A 20,892-nucleotide genomic window follows, 5' to 3' on the forward strand; every position below is an offset into this window, starting at 1 on the left:
GCACACCCCAGCAACGGACTATCCCACGACAATTTGCCAGATACAGTTCACTCAATTATTATTTCACTCTGTTACCCACTTATGATCACATATAAATCATTAGTTCCCGTGGGAAAACTGATCACACAAAGAAATAAACAATCATTCCCACGATACGTTGGGCCTAACGCCAACACTGTAACATGAATGTGCATTTGCATAGAACATATAAGTATAACAATATACATGCTTGTAATTTACATACAATTATAAATGTACATATTAATATATTTACTTACGTATCTTATAAGGGTACGTAACACTTCCACCTCCAAGAAAAAAAATGCAATGGATTGAAGATCAATGGCATTTTTTCAGAAGTAAAAATGTTAAGTAAAAAGAAACATTTCATTTATGGTACATCAAAACTTCTTGACAAAGCATCAGCAATAACATTTTGTCTGCCTGGAATATGTTTGATTTCTACATTAAATTCCTGCAAAAACAATGACCAGCGCAGAATTCGTTGGTTCTTGACTTTCATCATATTTATAAAGATAAGGGGGTTGTGGTCTGTAAATACTAACACTTTATTTCCTGATAAGTAAATCTCAAACTTCTTGATTGACAATATAAGACCCAACGCCTCCTTTTCTACCACGAAATAATTTCTCTGAGCTGCATTAAATTTTCTGGAATAGTAATACACAGGATGCTCAATCTGGTCTAAACCAACTTGAATAAGCACAGCACCTATTCCAACGTCTGACGCATCAATGTGTAATATAAATGGTTTATCAAATTGGGGACTAGCAAGAATAGGTGAGGTGGACAATATGCCCTTTAGGTTCTGAAAAGCATTCTGACAATCTTGTGTCCACTGAAACTTTACTTGCTTGCGTAATAAGTTTGTCAAAGGAGCAGCTACTGTTGAAAAATTTCTACAATAACGCCTATAGTATGCACACATACCAATAAACCGTTGGACTCCTTTCTTATTGGTCAACACTGGGTAGTCCACAATGGCTTGAATCTTATCTTGTAAGGGGATAATCTTACCTTGGCCTACCTCGTGTCCAAGATAAGTTATCGTACCTCTTGCCCAACTACACTTATTCATATTTATGGTTAACTTTGCGTTTTCCAACACTGTAAACAAGTTCTTAAGGCCTAAGAGATGATCTGCCCAATTCTTACTGTACAAAACAATGTCATCAAGGTAGGCCCTACAATCTGGCACATCCTTGAGTAAGAAATTCATAAGTCTTTGAAAAGTAGCAGGTGCATTTCTCAACCCGAATGGCATGACATTAAATTCATACGCACCATCAGGTGTAACAAAAGCAGTAACCTCTCTAGCATACTCTGTTAATGGAATTTGATAATACCCTTTTGACAAATCAAGCTTACTTACATATTCGGCATGACCTATGGACTCAATACATTCTTCCAACAAGGGTAAAGGAAAAACGTCCACTGTAGTGTTCTTGTTCAGTTTCCTGTAATCCACGCACAATCTCCAGGTTCCATCTGGTTTTGGCACTAACAAACACGGAGAGCTCCAAGTACTTTGACTTGGCCGAATGAAATCATGCTGGAGCAGATATTCCACTTCTGCTTGCATAATTTTCCTCTTTTCGGGATTCACTCGGTACGGATGTTGTCGAATGGGGGTGCTGTCCAGGAGCTGAATGTCGTGTGTGATGAGGTGGGTCTGGGTAGGAACCTCCCCAAACAGAGATGAATGGTTGTCCAGCAGAACCTGGAACTCATCACGTTGTTCCTCCTGTAAATGACATAGCATCTCCCTGCCATTGGAACTGGAACTGAGAAGTTGGATATTAACATCATGTCTCTCACTACAATTATCCTCAGGTGGTAACTCTTCCCGACTAAAACAAGCTACTACACCAGGTCCAACATAAGCTTTTAATCTGTTAATGTGTACAGTCATTTGGGGTTCTGAAAGATTAGGGTTAATTAGTTTATAAGTTAGGTCTCCCACCTTGTCTACCACTTGGTAGGGTCCTGCGAACTTATGGGACATGGAAGTCCCCATACGAGGTTTCAACACCAACACCAAATCTCCGACATCAAACGACCTTAGCTTAGCTTTGAACTTCTTGTCATAGCGTACTTTCATGGCTTGTTGAGTCCTTCCCAGATGTTCTTTCGCCAACTCACGAGCCCGACACAACTTAGCCTTGACCTCACTCAAGTACAATCCGCTCTGATGAACAGAGACATCTCCCAACAACTTTTCTTGTAGCATTTTAAGAGGACCTCTTACTTGGTGACCAAACACTAGTTCAAAGGGTGAACAGCCCAATGACTCTTGTAGCCCTTCTCTAGCAGCAAACAACACAAAGGGGAGATTCTCATCCCAATTACGTGGATGAGTTTCTCCGGTTGTCTTCAGCATTTGTTTCAAAGTCTGGTGGAAACGTTCAAGTCCACCTTGGCTTTGTGGATGATATGGACTGGACAATTTGTGCCGAATCCCTCGGGATTCGCAAAAAGTTCTGAAAACTTTAGAAACAAAATTTCCCCCATTATCACTCTGAATAACTCTAGGCATTCCAAACAACGAAAAGAATCTTTCAAGACACTTGATGAGATTATGAGCCTTGGTATTCCGTAGAGCATAAGCTTCAGGAAATCTAGTAGTCATACACATGAGAGTGAACAAAAACATGTTACCCGATTTAGTCTTAGGTAAAGGACCCACACAATCAATTACAACATGAGTAAATGGTTCATCAGGAACTACAATAGGTTGCAATGGTGCTCTAGGTACAGATTGATTTGGTTTACCAACAATTTGACAGGGTATACAGTTATGACAATATCTGACCACGTCTTTCTTTAACTTTGGCCAGAAAAAATATTTACTTATCTTATGGTACATATTCGTGATACCTTGATGACCTCCCATGGGATCATCATGTGCAGCCTGCAGGACCTGCCTACGATAATCATTGGGGACAACGAGTTGGGTTCTAATCTCACAATCCTCTGAAGAGGGAGTTCCCTTGGGTCTCCACCTTCTCATCAGAAGTCGATCCTTGAAGAAGAAACCCGTCCCTTCCTCCAATGCATCAATATTATCAGGAGCCTCAGAAATACACTTACTTAAACTAGGATCAGTAGTCTGTACAACACTTAAGGGCAATGACTCAGACTCAGCAGCGAGCGGGCAAGAACCTAGTAGCTTGATCTCTTTTCCCGATTGATCAGAATAAAATGGAGTCATAGCTACTTCGGCCTCACTCTCGACAACTGGCGCACTGGAGACAAGCGGGCAAGGTACAGATAGTTCAGCCTCCTCACCTTCACTTTCCTTGTGATTTAGGTTCGGCGGGGCTTCTACTACGGCCTCACTCTCATCATCCAGTCGAGTCATAAAAGAATCCTCAAGATCCACCTCCCACTCCTTTACTGAAGGGGTCCTGGTCTTGGGATCAGCAACCTCAGTGAAGACAGGATTACTCTCACCTGTTTTTCCCATTGATCTAGTAACAACACAAGCAGGGTAAATAATATCATCATCTGCTTCCGGTTGAGCTAATACATTATGGGGTTTAGTTAACATGATGGGACACTTGGGCCCTACAACCATTTGGTTGCCAAAATCATTACCTAGAATAATGTCTACCCCAGGAATGGGCAGTTGTTTACTTACACCAACATTACACCATCCTGAAGTATATTTAGAATCAAGGTTAACTTGCAATAAGGACACTGGTTGCACACTTCCGGCAATACCCTGGAGAAGCACAACTTCACCCAGATCTCGGGTGTCAACATCATCAAGTACCTTCTGGGTAATAAGAGACTGTGAAGCTCCAGTATCACGGAGTAATTGAACAGTCTTATGTCTACCATTAGTACATAATAAGGTACCTGTGGACATATAGGGTTTGAATTCAGCCATCCAATTGGGACTGACTGTAATACATGAAGAATTAATAGGTTGCACTCCTTTACTCATAATAAGACCAGTTGGTCGGAGTTCAGGATGCAAACTAAAACATGAAGAAATCACATGCCCCCTTCTCTTACAATGGGTACAATATTTGACAGTGGACACACTGGTAGAACCAACTGCCGGTTTAGAATTAGCATTACTAGGCTTAGATGATCCTGGCAATGGAGTAACCATCTTAGGGTTAGTAAGAGAAGAGTTCACGGGAGTAACTGTCGCACCAGGAGGAGACTTATACTGATAAGGAGTACGGTGAGCATTGAAATTTACTCTACGACTAGACTTAGGTGAAGTGGCCGTAAACGGGGCCTTAGTCAGCAACTCATGCTCATCCGCGAGCTTTGACAGCTCATCAATATCGGTTACATTCTTTTGTTCTGCCATAAAAGTAGACAACTGGTCTGGAAGACAGGACAGTACTTCTTCCATTATGAGAAGATTCTTTAGAGCATCAAAATCAGTGACTGCAAGTGACTTTAACCATCTGTTGCAAAAATTCGTCTTCTGACGAGTAAAATCGGCTATTGTCTGATCCTTGATTCTCCTTAGGTTCCTGAACTTTTGCCTGTGTGCCTCTGGATTTAGCTGGTATGCATTGAGGATGCTTTTCTTTACAAAGTCATAATCAAAACTATGAGCGTCAGGGAGGGATGTGAAAACCTCCTGACTACGCCCCTTGAATTGAGACTGCATAATGGCTACCCACTGATCCCTTGGCCAGTTCATACTGATGGCAATTTTATTAAAATGTGCAAAGAAAACCTCAGGATCTTCCTCATTGAACTTGGGCAACTCTATATACTTATTCATCCTGATGGGATTATTATCACTATTTGTTGAAACATTACTAGTATTTCCATGCCCAGCTGCCATACGCTGTGATTCAAGCCTGAAGTTAGTGTCAGCCATTTGTTGTTGAATCTCTAATTGTTGCTTCTTTGTGGCTTCAAGTTGCAACTCAATTAAACCTCTCTGGTTTTGTGCCGCAATTTCTAAACGCCTAGTCTCCAGCTCCCTTTGCTGAGCTTCAGCCTCTAATATTTGCTGTTGCTGTTGAGCTTCAATCTCTCTTTGACGAGCTTCAGCCTCTAATATTTGCTGTTGCTGTTGAGCTTCAATCTCTCTTTGACGAGCTTCAGCCTCTAATATTTTCTGTTCCTTTTGAGCTTCAAGCTTAGCATTGGCTATTTGCGCTTCTAACTCAAGACGCTTTAACGTCATCTGATCACTCGACTCCTCTCTTAACTCTTCTAGAATTTCTTCCTCTAACTCCCCATTCTCAACAAAATGCGTCACAATGACTTTCAATATTTGGGCTTTAACCATTCTATTGCTGGCGGTCAAATCCAACTGATTTGCCATTTGTATTAACTCAAGTCTTTTTAAGGTTCTGAATCCCTTCAAAGTCTGGGTGAGCCACCAACGCTGCAACTTTCTCCTCCATCGTTACTAACACTTGGCACTTGATTCACAAAAATAATTAACACAATGGCACTGCACTACACTTCACTGTAAAATTGTCACCACACTGAAAATTCGCTTGGCCTCACTGCACAAACAAAATATATAGGATGACTTACCTCAAAATCGTGAAACGTTGTTACTTGACACACAGGAAGGCTTGCTTGGCACATGGAATAGTTCTTAAGAAACACACAGAGACACTTGACACTGGTACCTAGGAAGGCAAGGTTAGATTAGCATAGTTAAGTTAAAGTGGGACAATATTTCCCGGCACAGGCCCCCATAACTCTTTGTTACCTATCGTACGTTACGGCTCGTGATCCTACAGCAGCAAAACTTTAATAAGTCTAGGGATACGACACAACTGCTGTTCTCAATAGCGAATCACCAGTATAACCCCTTAATAGGTAATGAGCATAAAATAGAATCTTCATAGGACTGAAGAATAAAGACACTAAGTATAGATATATACTATTATATTAAATAAATCTCAAAAGCAAACAGATGATTATATGGTCATAATATATATCACATTAAAAATATCACTGTAACTTCCAGACATTAAATCAATACTAAGAATAATTATGGCTATGACAGAACAAATGAACTTAACTTCAACAAGTGTTATCTCCCTGGTTTCTGCTCAGCTACTGAACTACATCACGCGAGTCAAAAAACAGATTGCCTTGCCCCGCGAATAAATTGCCAAAGTTACAATATTTATTATTTCAACAATGGAGCACTACATTGTGACAAGAGTAATCTTAAACTAACTTAATGAATAATTAGTACATATTGTTATACACAAACAAAAGTAATTATTCTTTACATAGTAATTAAAATATGCATACAGAAGGAAATAATGGCATGCACACCCCAGCAACGGACTATCCCACGACAATTTGCCAGATACAGTTCACTCAATTGTTATTTCACTCTGTTACCCACTTATGATCACATATAAATCATTAGTTCCCGTGGGAAAACTGATCACACAAAGAAATAAACAATCATTCCCACGATACGTTGGGCCTAACGCCAACACTGTAACATGAATGTGCATTTGCATAGAACATATAAGTATAACAATATACATGCTTGTAATTTACATACAATTATAAATGTACATATTAATATATTTACTTACGTATCTTATAAGGGTACGTAACAGTCAACATCTGTACAGACAAGATTGATGGTTCGTTGTCTGTTGGGGCGTGTGTCATTAAGTTTGTTTCATATGTTAATTGGGAGCGAGTTGAAACTTGATGTGGGTGCCCATTGATCAAGGAGAATGTTTAGTTGTTCTAGTGGGCTGCGGTGTAATGGTTTGGTTGGGCTGTATCTACAGATTTTTAGTATCTTTTCCCTGATTTCAACAAGTGACGTTTGCTCATTTATACTTTGTAGGAATTCTTCGCAATGCTTCTTTCGTATTACATTACTCATGTTTGCGTAACATGAGTAATGTTACTCATGTTACATCTCATCTCATCTCATACATCTCTGTCGCAAACATCTCTGCAACAGAGATGTATGGATACAGGTGCTGGATCTTATTCGAATGATAAATGTAGGATTGTTATTATTATATAGGGACTGTAACTCATTAGAGTGATAGATGTAGGGATACAGCAACTATAACACATCATAGAGAACTGTTAAGGCACAATGATATAATTTACCGTATGGAAACAAAGATATAATGATGTCGCAGAGCTGCCCGTGGGGACACTAGGCTTCCTATGGCAGTGTGTGACAGGTGGTGGTCGGGGGCGGTCGCCCTGCCCCGTGCTCTCGCTCGGTCTCGTACCACATCAATGTATGTTGTGATAATTCTTTAGTTGCAAGCATATTAGTGTCTAAAATCCTAATAATAGCAGTTTTCCATTATTTATGCAGCTCTGTTAGAAGTGATTACGGGTTGGTGATGGTAATCTTCATATTAGTGAAAAGACGTCCGGGAATCTACTGGGGACATCATTTATATTAGGCCCGTAAAGGGTTTCTCAATCTTTCTAAACCAGTTCGGTTGCTAAAAGCTTTGAGTTTTATCTTATTGTGACTAACTCCTATAAGTGCTTAAGTTAGCCTTCTTAACAAACATTTGTTAGATGAATGTAAATTAAGCCATTGTAACTTTAAAATCTGGCGAGTTGAAGTGGTGCGGCTTCCGTACGTGTGGAGGGACGTCAGAACACCTTTAGTGTGGCTTCACTTGCTGGAGCTGTGGGTTCGGTTATACGCGTCTGGTATTGGGATCCAAGGTAACAAAGGATGCATACACCAAGAAGCGTACCCGTTTTTGTGCATGCACACTTGAGATCTTACTTTACACTTCAATTCTGGTATTAACAACAGTACTGCAATTAGCGTACTTCAGTTGCAACTTGATCAAAAATTTGAGGCATGAATTTTGTGCACTAATGGATGGAAATATTGTGAACTGTCAAACTTTATTAAATTGATCAGATTGAAATTGATACGAGCTGTCGTTACTACGTGCAAGTTTATACGTATTCATCCCAGAGACCAGAATGTGCCTACCTATTAATGATGACAGTGTGTCGTATCTTCCGGAGACTCCATGCTCTGCATACTCCATGTCAATTTAGGCTTCTTGAGGATCCTTAGTCAAGTGAGTGGAGAGAATGGATCCGCACATGACGAGGGAGGATGCAGCTGTGTGTCTGGCAGACGGTCCTCACCGCCGCCTCTACCAAAGTCTCACTCCGCCTCAGCCACAGCCTGTCAAAAAGAAAAAGTTGGTCAACTTTAAACTCTCCAGAAAGGGACGTCTGGGCAGCGATAGTAAGGACGACGACAGAGGATCAAGCACACGAGAAAGGAGAGGAACCTTCAGGAGTTCTGATAAAAGGAGAGGCACCCTTAAGAACATTGATGAAAGGAGAGAAGCTTTTGCAAGCTTCAGCGACAGTACAGATATCAGATTTTTCGATGCAAGAGATATCATAAGCTTCGATGAGATGAGAGAAGACGTCAGAAACTTCAACGAAAGAGGTGTGCAAAACAACAACGAAAAAAAAGAAGACATTCGAAATTTAAATGGAAGAAGAAACTATATCGAACACTACAGTGAACAAAGAGGAAACACTAGAAACGACAATGATAGAAGGCAAGAATTTAATAACGACAATGAATTCAAAGTTCTTGAAAGCATGAGCAGAAGAAGAGAAGACATCAGAAACGACAACCGAAGACAAGAAGGGATCCGAAGTCTCGACGATCCAGGAAACTTCAGAAACGCTAGACAAAAGAGAGAAGCTTTCAAAAACATCAAAGAAAGAAGAGACGACTTAAAAAACATCCGAAAAGGAAGAGAAAACTTGAAAAGCGCCAAAGAAAAAAGTGAAACTGCCGTAAATATGAACGATAAAAGTGAAAGTGCCTCAAATATACACGAAACAAGTGAAGATAGCAGAAATGTTAACAAAATTAAAACAGTTAGGAGCGTGTCTTCTACCTCCCCGGATACCAAGAGCTATAATGCACCCAACAACTTGCTGAAGCCGGAGTTCCCCGGCTCAATATTAAACCACAGGGAGAGGTCAGCGAGCAGCAACTCCAGGGCGACCTCTGAGCACATTCCTTTGACAACGATGCGCAGAAAATATACTTCCTCTTGGGAGAAGCTACGGATGGTAGCTGGCAGTAATGGTAAGGGCGAACGACTAAACAGTGTCGTGGAAATAGTGACACTAAAGAAGAGGAAAGGGGCATTAGCGCCCACAATATGGACCCCGGCAATACCGCGCTCAGTGCCCAGTCCCAGACCAGCCAACTTTCAGAACCACGTAAGCCCACTAACTCTTTAACCATTCATTAATTTAAAGTTAAACAAATATTCAGCTAAACGACGCACAGCCTCAAACAACATTCTTATAAGTTAGCATGAAACAATCACTTAGCTTCGAAATTAGTTAAAACTTGATAGCTTTGACCGTAAAACCTTAGGCTATTATTTAACCTAGGTTTGCCTTCAACCAATAATAAATATAGACAAATTAAAGATTTTCACGAGTGCAAAAATATTCAGTTTATTTTTTGTATTTTGTATATATTGTCTTTATCTGTATTGTACTCAGCTACGTGCACTGCCCTCAGGAGGAACCAGGCAAACGCAGCTATGTCATCGCCTTCATATCGAAGGCAACTCAGAGTAGGCTGCGGATACTCAGGCGACAGTTCACTCTACCGTTCAAGCAGCCACAGCGGCATCACGAGTGGGAAGCCAGAGGCAAGATGTATGTAAATTGGCTCAAGGGAGTCGTCTCTAACCCGCACCTTCAGGATGGACTCATCATGAAAGGACTAGAGATTGGCGGTAAGTTATTAACGACTTAACTATTCATAATTGTAGTTACAATATATGAAGCAGGAACAAAGTGCGCAATTTAATTGTTAGAATTATGCCACTTTTCTCTGGCGTGGAAAATTAAATCGATGGTCTTGACCAACAAGACTTGTGCCTTTAAACAACAACAACACCGCCATGTACAAGCGAGGTCCTGCGCAATCTAAGGACTCACAAGACATCCTGGCAAGGCGACCAGTCCTCAGTATTCAAATTCAAATTTAAATGTTTATTCAGTACATACATAGAAAAAGAGTTACAAACATAATGTTGGATTTACAGATAGAACTAGTACATAAAATACCTAAAGCCACTAATACGCACAGCGTTTCGGGCAAGGATATACAGCATACAGCCGCATATTGAAAGTACAATACTCCTTATACTATCCAGAACTGTTGTTTGTCGCATATTCAGCTAAATAAACATCACTTTTCCAATGCAACTTCATAACATATTTTTGAAGACAAGAAATCTTAGATTTCTATCAGGAACTAAATCTATTTTTTTCGAAATAACAGGAAAGCTTATTTTATATTTTTAGTAGCAGGGAAAGTGTGAATATAGCTGCATCAGCTAACTAGATCAAATCAATGAATGCAAATCGTGCTTGTTGATTTGAGATTAAATTAGTGTTCAGATGCATACATTAATAAGCTCGAACTTTTCGAACTGTTCAGTGCTTTTCTGCGAAGGATCAGCGTTAAGACACAGTTCACTCTGTAAAATCAGACTTTCCCATTGACCAAGGAACCTGCCCTCTCATCGTATTTCTATCGACGTATAAATATCGACGCATCGACGTATAAATACGTCGTATTTCTCTACGGAATGGACCGATCCGTCCAAAATGCGATGTCTTAGTAAAACTTTAGTCGCCTTAATATTGCCTCGGCCTTGAAAGGGTTTTGTGAGATGTTTGAGTTTGTACGTTTCCGTTAGGCACAACAGTTATATTTTTTACAGGTGGCAACTTGAAAGGTCCGACTGGAGCATTTGGGACACTACACAACAGCATGCTAGCATGAGTGCTATTCCTCACAGCCTAATACAACAACAGTCAACACTCCTTATGAATTAAGCACAACTCTACTGAAGCTCAATGTTCTTGCTTCAGAATTAATTTGTAAAATTTAAACAACAGAATATAAGTAAAATTATTAAACTTCTCTGTCGTAATTAAATAGAAAGAGCATTAAGGTGAGTAAGGCTTCCGTCAATTGTACAGAGGGGCTTCAACATGGCTTCTCTCGCCACCTCACCTCCTGGTATATATATTAAGGGTCTCTGTAATAATTCTCTCACCATTTCGTCCGGGAGACATCTCCCGTCACGCAGGGTGCAGTCGCGCCTCCACAGATCTCCAGTATTAGCTCTTGATACTGGTAATGGCTCAAAAAGGGCCACCACTTACGGGCTATTCATGCCCGTGCCACCTTTTGGGTGACTTAATCTTTATCAATCGATAATTCGGCCTTGGGGGGGGGGTCTCGTTATAAGCCTAACGTGTACTTCATGCATGGCTGCCTGCCCTCCAACACAATGAATTATTATTATTACTATTATACACTGTATATCAAGCCTGGCAGTAAAGAGTTAACATGATAGTATTAACAATTATTACATTAACAACATAGAATTATTAAAAAGAGATGCTACATAATACCAAAACTTCCTTGAGGTGACGTTAGCGGCAAGTTGGCTGCCTGTCACCTGAAGCAAGTGACAGGCTTCAGTCATCTGATGTTGTGACGCAACTGGCACGCTGCTCGTCACCTAATGTGACGCAACTGGCACGCTGCTCGTCACCTAATGTGACGCAACTGGCACGCTGCTCGTCACCTAATGTGACGCAACTGGCACGCTGCTCGTCACCTAATGTGACGCAGAGCGTGACGCAAGCAGCAGGCAGCCCATCACCTACTGTTAAGTGTCTTAACATAAGCTTTCTACACAACTGCTGACAATGTCGCTCCCTCCTTCACCCTGACTTATATGGACAATAACCTTAAACCACTGTCAGTAATTTCAAGATTTATGTCAGAAACAGAAAAGCCGCATTTCCTTGTAATGTGTCCTTTTTTATACATGGGTGAAAACAAAGATCCCATAATTACTATAACAAATGAGTAGTCATAGAACGTTAATGTTATTATAATAATAATATATTATTTATACTTTGGGTTAATTCTTAGTTGCCCACCACGCTGCCACTTCAGTTACCTGTTACCCTTCATGTCTAGGGCTGCCTTGAGGTGTTTTAGGGTGTAGTGCTCACTTGGCAGGACATCTAGTCCTGAACAATTCCTTGGATAGGCTCTGTTGTAGTAATTCTCTCCAGAAATGAATATTTTGTAGTCAGGTCCAAACAGCTAGGTATGCCTAAAATGCCAATAATGGGGTATTTTTTGTATTATTATTTGTGATACAGCAAACATACATAAATAGAACATTAAATCAAAAGCACCGAAGCGCCACAACAAACACAACTAACAATACAGAACAAAGAATCCATGGGAATACCCACAGAAAACAGTACATAATAAATGCAAAACCGCACCGCCCAGACGTGGCGCGCCACACCAGGAATATGTACAGTGTAACACGAAACAAACTCATGATGTTTATGAGGAACATCAACAGGACACAACAAGGCTTATATAACAAAAGAATGGCACTGAAACACCACAAAATGCAGACAAAAAGGCTACCTAAAACAAAGAACAAACACCACACTCGGAGACGAGCCGAATCAACCTGTCCTCTTAAAAAGAACGTCACTTTTGGCCGTTTCCCCGTATGGCCGAATATGGACGTAATTTGAAAATGGAAAAAAAAAATTAATATAAATTTGGGATTTTTTTTCAACAACAGTAAGTTAAGGGTCCTCTGATAGGTTAGGTGGGCAGGAAATTCTCATAAAGTTTCAAAACGGCATGAAAAACGTTAATGGAAAGAATGCTTTTCTAAGCTGGCCGAGTGTGCCAGACAACTTGAACAGAAAACGGGACAGTACATCACTTTTGGGAGTCGATTTCATTTCAAATTACGTCCAAATTTGGCCATAGTGCGCATACCAGCGAAAAGTGACGTTATTTTTAAGAGGACGGGTTGCATATTTGTCAGGGAACAACCTCTGAAGATACTTGTCCATATACGCCTCCCAAAGCGCTCACTCCTCCGCGGAAGCGCCCCCCATCAAAATCGAAACGGGATTGACGCATGAAGACCGGAACACCCTGCAAACCCGAGGACTGCTCCACGGAAGACGGGAGCACAGATGACGTTATCACAGGAGGTTGTCGCACGGAGGACAGAAGTGCAGAAGACACGAACACCGGACTGCAGGTCAGAGGACAAGGGCACGGAGCTGAAGCGGGCAGCGTCCTTTTTCAAGATAAGGACCAAGTCCCGATCCACACCAACGCCGACATCAGAGAGCACAACCCAACGCCTGGGAACCATAACACGTGGGCACAAAGCAGGAACCGAGGGGGGTTCCACCCCCACAACAGGGGCACCAGCCACTACCCCGGCCTCACGACAAGCCAGGCCCGCACCATCCCTAGCACACCACAATCGCTATCAGCTGAAGAGGATACATTAGTGGTGGTATGATACATTTAATATATTTTACTAATGTACCATTGTTCTGCCTCGTACCTGAAAGTGCTTTTGCTATTCATATTGAGACTGCTTTTGAGAATTGGACTGAATTCATAGCACCACACAACAAAATTAAATGTCGTGAGAGCCCTTGACCTACTCGTTAGATTCGCTCAGGCGATATGCAAAGGTCAACAGCCTAAGTGAAGGGGATTTCAAAGTTTTGAGGTCTCAGCGTTTGCTCGCGCTTAATTTATTGTTCTTATATGGTCCCAGTGTGAGGAATGAGCTGCTTACTACACTTAGCGTGTTAGCTAAGCAAGTCCTTCCTCAGGAGACCCATCTAGACTTTCAGTTAAAGTTGACGAATGTAATATTAGAATATCACAACAGGAATAAGGATAAAGAAATTAAATGTTTTTCTCAATCCATAAAATAAAATTCCAATTCCATCAATTTAAACTTTTTCACACTATAAACCCTACCAAGACCATCCTAACCAAACCACATTTATTTATTTATTTATTTATTTATATACAAGAAGGTACATTGGGTTTGTGAGAATACATAGCATAGTACAGTAATTACACTCTTGTAAAGCCACTAGTACGCGCAGCGTTTCGGGCAGGTCCTTAATCTAACAGATAATTTTAAGTAGGTAAATTCTATCAGAATTAATAAAATGATAACAGATACATTGCAAAAAAAAAAAAACTTAACATTCACTTAACATCACTTAACATTTGCTAAGCTTAACTAAGCATAAACCTACAATACATAACAAATTAATTTATATTTGTGAAATATTTTTTATTGCAATGCATAAAAGATTCCTCAACCGATTACTAAATTTATAGGTCAAGTACTGATCATGGTCTGCCAGTGTGTGAACTGTTGTCTCGGGACGGAGGTTGGTGGGAAGAACCAGCGTGTAACCAAGCAGTTGGAAATGAGTGAAAATGAGGACAAACTAATAAAGCATGTGATGCTTGCATTACTAAAAGAAACCGAGAGAATGATCGAAGCTTCTTAACGACATTTAGATCCTCCTAGAAGGAACAAGTCAAGCTATCGTGATGGTGCTTGACATGTTAGATCATTATTTCTCAACATTGTTTTGTCCATGGCCCCCCACGTGAGCCCCAGTTACCCCCCTCATTGCCGCTGTTAGATATAAGGCACTTCGCGTTCAACACTATTACTCTATAATGTATCATAAAACAGCGTTTGCTAAGAAAAAGATCCATTCTATGCAAGCAAATTGACTGTTCACTTTCCATGAAACACTTTACCATATATTTTTGAGTGTTTTAAATACACTAAAGTCTTCTCTAAACTGTTATATTTGTCATCTAACGGTGAAATGTTGCTCTAACATTGGAATCATGTAGTGTGTTGGGAAGAAAAACAGTCACACTTACACTGCTGCCGACGGAGGTGGGTTGAATGTCTCTAGAGGTGCCGGGTTTTCCCACCTCGCGTCGTTCTCAACTTTGAGTGCATTTTCATGCATGTAGATTTTTGTTTATTACAGTCTACTTATAACATTTATTTATCTATTCGAAACTATGCTGATGAAATTGGCACAGAGTGTTTGCTAAGGGTTATGACAGAGTGATCATGCGCCTGGCAGGTAAGTCCAGGTCCCCCTTCCCCCCCCCACCCCCGTCGAAACTTTTTGTGGCTTCCTCTCGTAACATTTTTTCATGTGTTTACCTTTTACAGTGATGCGTGGTCTAGCCCTTTATATAAGTGGTACAGTTTTCCAAAGCCACTGACACATTTCTACTGACCTTGTTCTACCTGTTGAATTCAACCCGTCCTAAGACTCACAGCTGATGACGTCCGAAAACTTCCGGAACAAGTGCTTCGTTGACGAGTTTTGTTCGAACCACAACGCTGTAAATGCTTCACCCACGCACTACAAATACAAATATTCGACAACAGAACCTAAACACCTAACCTAACCAATACCTAAATATTAACAATATGCTAATATAAAATAATATTTATATTTGAGATAATTCCTATTTTGAAGGAACAGCATGATAAAATTGATGATTGTGTCTTTGGGGTCGACCGCTGGCTGAAATGGACCTGGTGGCAGATTCACGAAAGCACTTACGAACCTATACATCTTTTCTCAATCTTTGACGGCTTTGTTTCCAATTATTTAACAGTTAATGAGCTCCGAAGCACCAGGAGGCTGTTTATAACAATAACAACATTTGATTGGCAAGTTTTCAATACTTGTAAACTGTTTAATAAATGTAACCAAAGCCGTCAAAGATTGAGGAAAGATGTACACGTCATAAGTGCTTTCGTGAATCTAGGCCCTTCTGGCTTGAGAACGGGTTGAACTAGGAGGGCCTAGAATTACAAAATCAAAATTCTCATATAAAAATTAGAGGGATACGACTGCAGTGTTATTAATTTTGTTACAAAACATCCACCATAAATGTAATAAATGTGTTTTATATTTTTCTTTTCTCAGCAGTGCCGTACCCTGTTCTGTACATGCGGGAGCGGCTGCCTGACGCGCTTAAGGAGGGAGACGGGATCACCAGGACTCTGGAAGGTAGCCTCGCCGCCGACTATGTCATTCACCAAGGTGGGCACTTGGGGCCCATAAATTGCCCTTGTGATCTTGTCTTGTAGGCACATGGCCAGTTTTAATTTAATATTAATCTAAATAATTCTGTATGTTTTGATTTTTGCATATGTTTAGACATTTTTGGTAAATTTTTTCAGAAGGAACGAAAATACTAGGTTTGAATTGTTTATGAACACACAGTATGTGAGTATGATGAGTGAATATTATACATGGAAGATGGTTGAGTTTTGTTAAGAATTGTTAACTGCTGTAAGATTATCCTCAGTGTTGCCAAGTGTTGAACTTACAGGCTATTCACGAACGTATGATTAAGCCACTCTTGGGTGGCTTAATCTTCATCAATCAATCGAGTGTTGAAAATGTCCGCTAGATGTGCTTGAGTCTCCAGCGTGCAAGTTTACATGAATACCAAATGTTGGGTGTCCCGAGTGTACCAAACGTTGGGTGTCCTCGAGTGTACCAAACGTTGGGTGCCCTCGAGTGTACCAAACGTTGGGTGCCCTCGAGTGTACCAAATGTTGGGTGTCCCCGAGTGTACCAAATGTTGGGTGTCCCGAGTGTACCAAATGTTGGGTGTCCCCGAGTGTACCAAATGTTGGGTGTCCCCGAGTGTACCAAATGTTGGGTGTCCCCGAGTGTACCAACAAATGTTGGGTGTCCCCGAGTGTACCAAATGTTAGGGAGCCGGTCGGCCGAGTGGACAGCACGCTGGACTTGTGATCCTGCCGGCGAGAAACAATAGGCAGAGTTTCTTTCACCCAATGCCCCTGTTACCTAGCAGTAAAATAGGTACCTGGGTGTTAGTCAGCTGTCACGGGCTGCTTCCTAGGGGTGGAGGCCTGGTCGAGGACCGGGCCGCGGAGACACTGAAAGCCCCGAAATCATCTCAAGATAACCTCAAGAAGATCCCCGAGTGTACCAAATGTTGGGTGTCCCCGAGTGTACCAAATGTTGGGTGTCCCTCCGTCCTATCCTATATTTTGTTGAATGTGACAAGTGTGTACCAGCTGTTTATAGATGTTGTCGAAGTGTATTGCGTTGTATTGATATTGTAGAAGTGCTTCAGGTGTTACTGTATGCTGAAGTGATGCTCCAGCTGCATGAGAATAGACTCCACAAGGACGAGTCCTCAACCCTAGTCTTTTAACATTCTAATGGAAAACCTCGTTACCGTGACATTTGCAGGAGTTAAATTGCCAAGCTATGCTGATGATATAGTATTAGCCGTCTCAGGTCCTTCACTCTTGAATAAAGCACAACTGCCGCTAGATAAAGTAACACATGAATGAACCATTTGAGGGATCAAAATATCAGCACAAACATTTAAGTCAATCAGACTAGTTGGCAACACCGGACGGACACATTCAAGACATTAACCCTTAATGGATCACACATAATATCAGTATCTAGGAATGTGCAGATTCTAACATAACATTCAACCAGCAAATTCAATTTTTGAAGGAGAAAGCATAACTCGATGGAATGAAATGAGTTCAATCACAGAGCCCTGTCTAGGATTGAGACACAGTTAAGAATGTTTGCATCCCGTTCTTTTCCTAGTTGACTAGGCAACGCCTTACTCACTTTCTCTTGGCAAGTGGGCAAAGGATGAGGCTATTCCATGAGAGTCATAACGGCGGCTCGCAGATAGATTCAAATATTAAACCTAAGACTGGAAACCAAATTAACACGGGTTGAAATAAGGATAAAAGGGATTCGTGCCTGCATGCTGACCAACATATTGACCAGACCAAGAAGCAGTTCACTTAAAGATATAAACAATGGAGCACTAGGCTCGGGACATAAGAGCTTCCACTAGCAACGGGTGGACACTGAGAGTAATAAACAATATCAATTCGAGAATATTCGAGAACATAAATTATTATATTCGAGAACATGAACACAATCAGTGACAGGGGGTGTCGACACAGTACATGCAAAATTCATTACGCAAGCCCTAAATCATAGAGGAATATCAGGGAGTGACATTGAACATGAAACTACAAAACTTAAAGAGGCTTCCTGTCCTTGTCGAGGCTACTACGGTTAGAGGCCCTCAGGTTAATCAGGTAAATAATTTAGCACAGATGAAGAAAATAATTAGAGGCACAACAATGCAGATGTTGTACAGTGAACATAATGCAGAACCTGCAACAGCACGACCTGCGGGTTGGAACAAGAATTCAACCAACCATGAACTACTTACTACATTTGGCTTGGATACCCATTATTTAATTGAGTTATTAAGTAGTTCTTCAGGTCTTTTTAATTATACAATCATTACTGAACTATCTATAGTTATTAATCATTAGCTTAAATTTGCCTATGTTTATTATTCAACTGTTCTTTGATTTATTTTATTACCTAGGTTGCCTAGCCTCGCCATGCTCCCTTACTCCATTGTACCCCTGGCTTTGCCTGCATCTCAAATTGCAAATTGTTACTTAGTGTACCTGAGAGTACTCGTAAGCAATCTACCTCATTTTTTCTTTTTTTTTTCATTTTTGCTCAATTTGTTTTTTTTGTATTGCCTAGTCTTGCTTATATTTTTTGTTTTGTATTTCTATATCTTGTGTTTTGTATAGTCCATGTTTACATGTTTTTTCTTTAATCTCATTAATTGCCTAGGTTGCCTAGCCTAGCCATACTCCCTTACTCCATTGTACCCCTGTAAGCCCCTTTTGTGTTTGTTTTGTACAGTATTGTGTATATATTTTTCCCTATTTTATAGCTTATTTCTACTTATTTCTGATTCTACAATCAGCTTTTTTTATGCAGTCAAGTATAGACCCAGAACTTAACCTCTTATCCACTATCTATGACAATAATCACTTTAATGATCTAAATTGCAGATATTTTGCAGCACATGATGTAAAAAATGTATTAACTCATAATCACAATATCTCTGTAATCAATTTGAACGTTAGATCCCTAGGTAAACACTTCGATGATGTTAGTGCCTTGATTGAAACTATTGGCAACAAATTCTCTTTTATTATACTTACTGAAACATGGTTGAAAGAGGATACTACTCAACTCTTTAACATGCCTAACTACTCAGCAATTCACAACTGTCGTCAACTTCAGAGAGGTGGTGGCACTGCTCTTTACTACCACCAAGAACTAACATGCTTAAAAGAAATTAGAACTAGAGACTGCTATGGGGAGTATATCTTCGCCAGCTTCAGAGTCAAGGGTGCCGAGTCTGTCCTGTCTGTGGGTGCAGTCTATAGAATTCCCAACACTGATGTGTCTGTATTCAACTCAAACCTTAGAAATCTAATACTTGATAACAGACTGAACAAAAACCACCTTATTATCGCAGGGGACTTTAATATTGACCTCTGCGAGCCTGAACACCCTACTGCTGTTAGCTTCCTCAACTGTATGAATTCCTGCTTCCTCATACCCTTAATCACTAGACCTACTAGAATCACTGATAGCACTGCCACGACTCTAGATCACATCTGGACCAACATAACCTCTCCGCTTACTTCAGGTATAATCACCGATAGCACTACAGACCACTACCCCACATTTCTCTTAACTAACATTAGCAAACCACCTCTAGAAACAAGGGAGTTAAGCTTTAGGCTGCACAATGAAACTGCTATAAACAATTTTATAACTGCTGCTGATAATGTCAACTGGGAGTCCGAGTTAGGTAACATAGGGGACATCAACCTAGCTGTGCAATCTTTTCTACAAACAACTCTTAGCCTTTATAACACCCACTGTCCTAGGCTTACAAAACAAGTCACAAGCAAAAGGCTTAACAATCCTTGGCTTACAAAGGGAATACTGAAATCCATTAACAAAAAACACGACCTTGAGAAGAAGTATAGGTTAGGAATTGTCTCCAAAGAATTCTCAAAGAATTACTCATTATTGCTATCTAAGATAATTAGACGAGCCAAAACTAAATACTACGAAGATAAATTTACTCAAATAAAGAGCAACATTAAACAAACTTGGAGCACAGTTTCACAAATATTGGGATCAAAGAAATCTTTAAATAACAAACCGACTCTCCTGTCTAATAACGATGGTCAGCTTTCAGCCTCTGATTCTGCTATTGAGTTCAATAGGTTCTTCTCTTCCATTGGTTCATCCCTTGCAAATGATATTCCATCTTCCAGTACTGACATTAAGGACTATCTTACAGGTAACTATCCACAGTCTCTGTACCTAAAGCCTATTAACTCCACTGACGTCAATGAGATAATCCTTTCCCTTAAAACCAAGTCTGGTGCCCTTGAGGAGATACCAACTTTAATTTACAAAAAAGCCTCCAGATCTTTAGCCCCTGCTATTGCTCTGCTCTTCAACAAGTCACTTGAACTCCAAATCTTTCCAGGTATTCTAAAAAAGCGAGAGTAACGCCTGTCCACAAATGTGGTGACCCCACAGATGTTAACAACTACAGACCTATATCAATCCTGCCAAACTTGTCAAAAATTTTTGAAAAACTTATATATAAGCAGCTTTACTCATATCTAGCCAAACTCAATATACTTAGCCCTTGCCAATATGGCTTCAGACCCAAAAAAAGCACTAACGATGCACTTATTAGTATGCTTAACTCGATTCATACAGCTCTTGATAAAAAGGAGTTCCCTGTTGGGTTATTTGTGGACCTGCGTAAAGCTTTTGATACTGTCAACCACCATAACCTTCTTCTTAAATTACATCATTATGGAGTCAGAGGACACTCCCTACAATACCTCGAGTCCTACCTTACTGACAGGCTCCAATATGTTTCTGTGAATAATACAATTTCTCCCACCCTACCCATCAACATTGGTGTTCCTCAGGGCAGCATACTTGGCCCTCTCCTCTTTCTCATCTACATTAATGACCTTCCAAATG

General features: G+C 40.5%; 1 protein-coding gene across 2 annotated transcripts in view; it reads left to right on the top strand.

Moving 5' to 3' along the window:
* The first annotated feature begins 8,032 nt into the window (after positions 1 to 8,032).
* Positions 8,033 to 20,892, top strand: part of LOC123762741 (uncharacterized) — a 30,828-nt gene continuing 17,968 nt past the window's right edge. The window contains exons 1-3 of one of the 2 annotated variants that reach the window (XM_045749486.2): positions 8,033 to 9,243; positions 9,554 to 9,773; positions 15,904 to 16,020. In XM_045749486.2, coding sequence (XP_045605442.1) covers positions 8,080 to 9,243; positions 9,554 to 9,773; positions 15,904 to 16,020 — 1,501 coding nt within the window. In that variant the 5' untranslated portion in view covers positions 8,033 to 8,079. The remainder of the gene's footprint in view (positions 9,244 to 9,553; positions 9,774 to 15,903; positions 16,021 to 20,892) is intronic. The other variant, XM_045749487.2, reaches the window with a different exon arrangement.

The sequence above is a fragment of the Procambarus clarkii genome, chromosome 27 (genome assembly GCF_040958095.1).
Source record: "Procambarus clarkii isolate CNS0578487 chromosome 27, FALCON_Pclarkii_2.0, whole genome shotgun sequence".
NCBI lineage: Eukaryota > Metazoa > Arthropoda > Malacostraca > Decapoda > Cambaridae > Procambarus > Procambarus clarkii.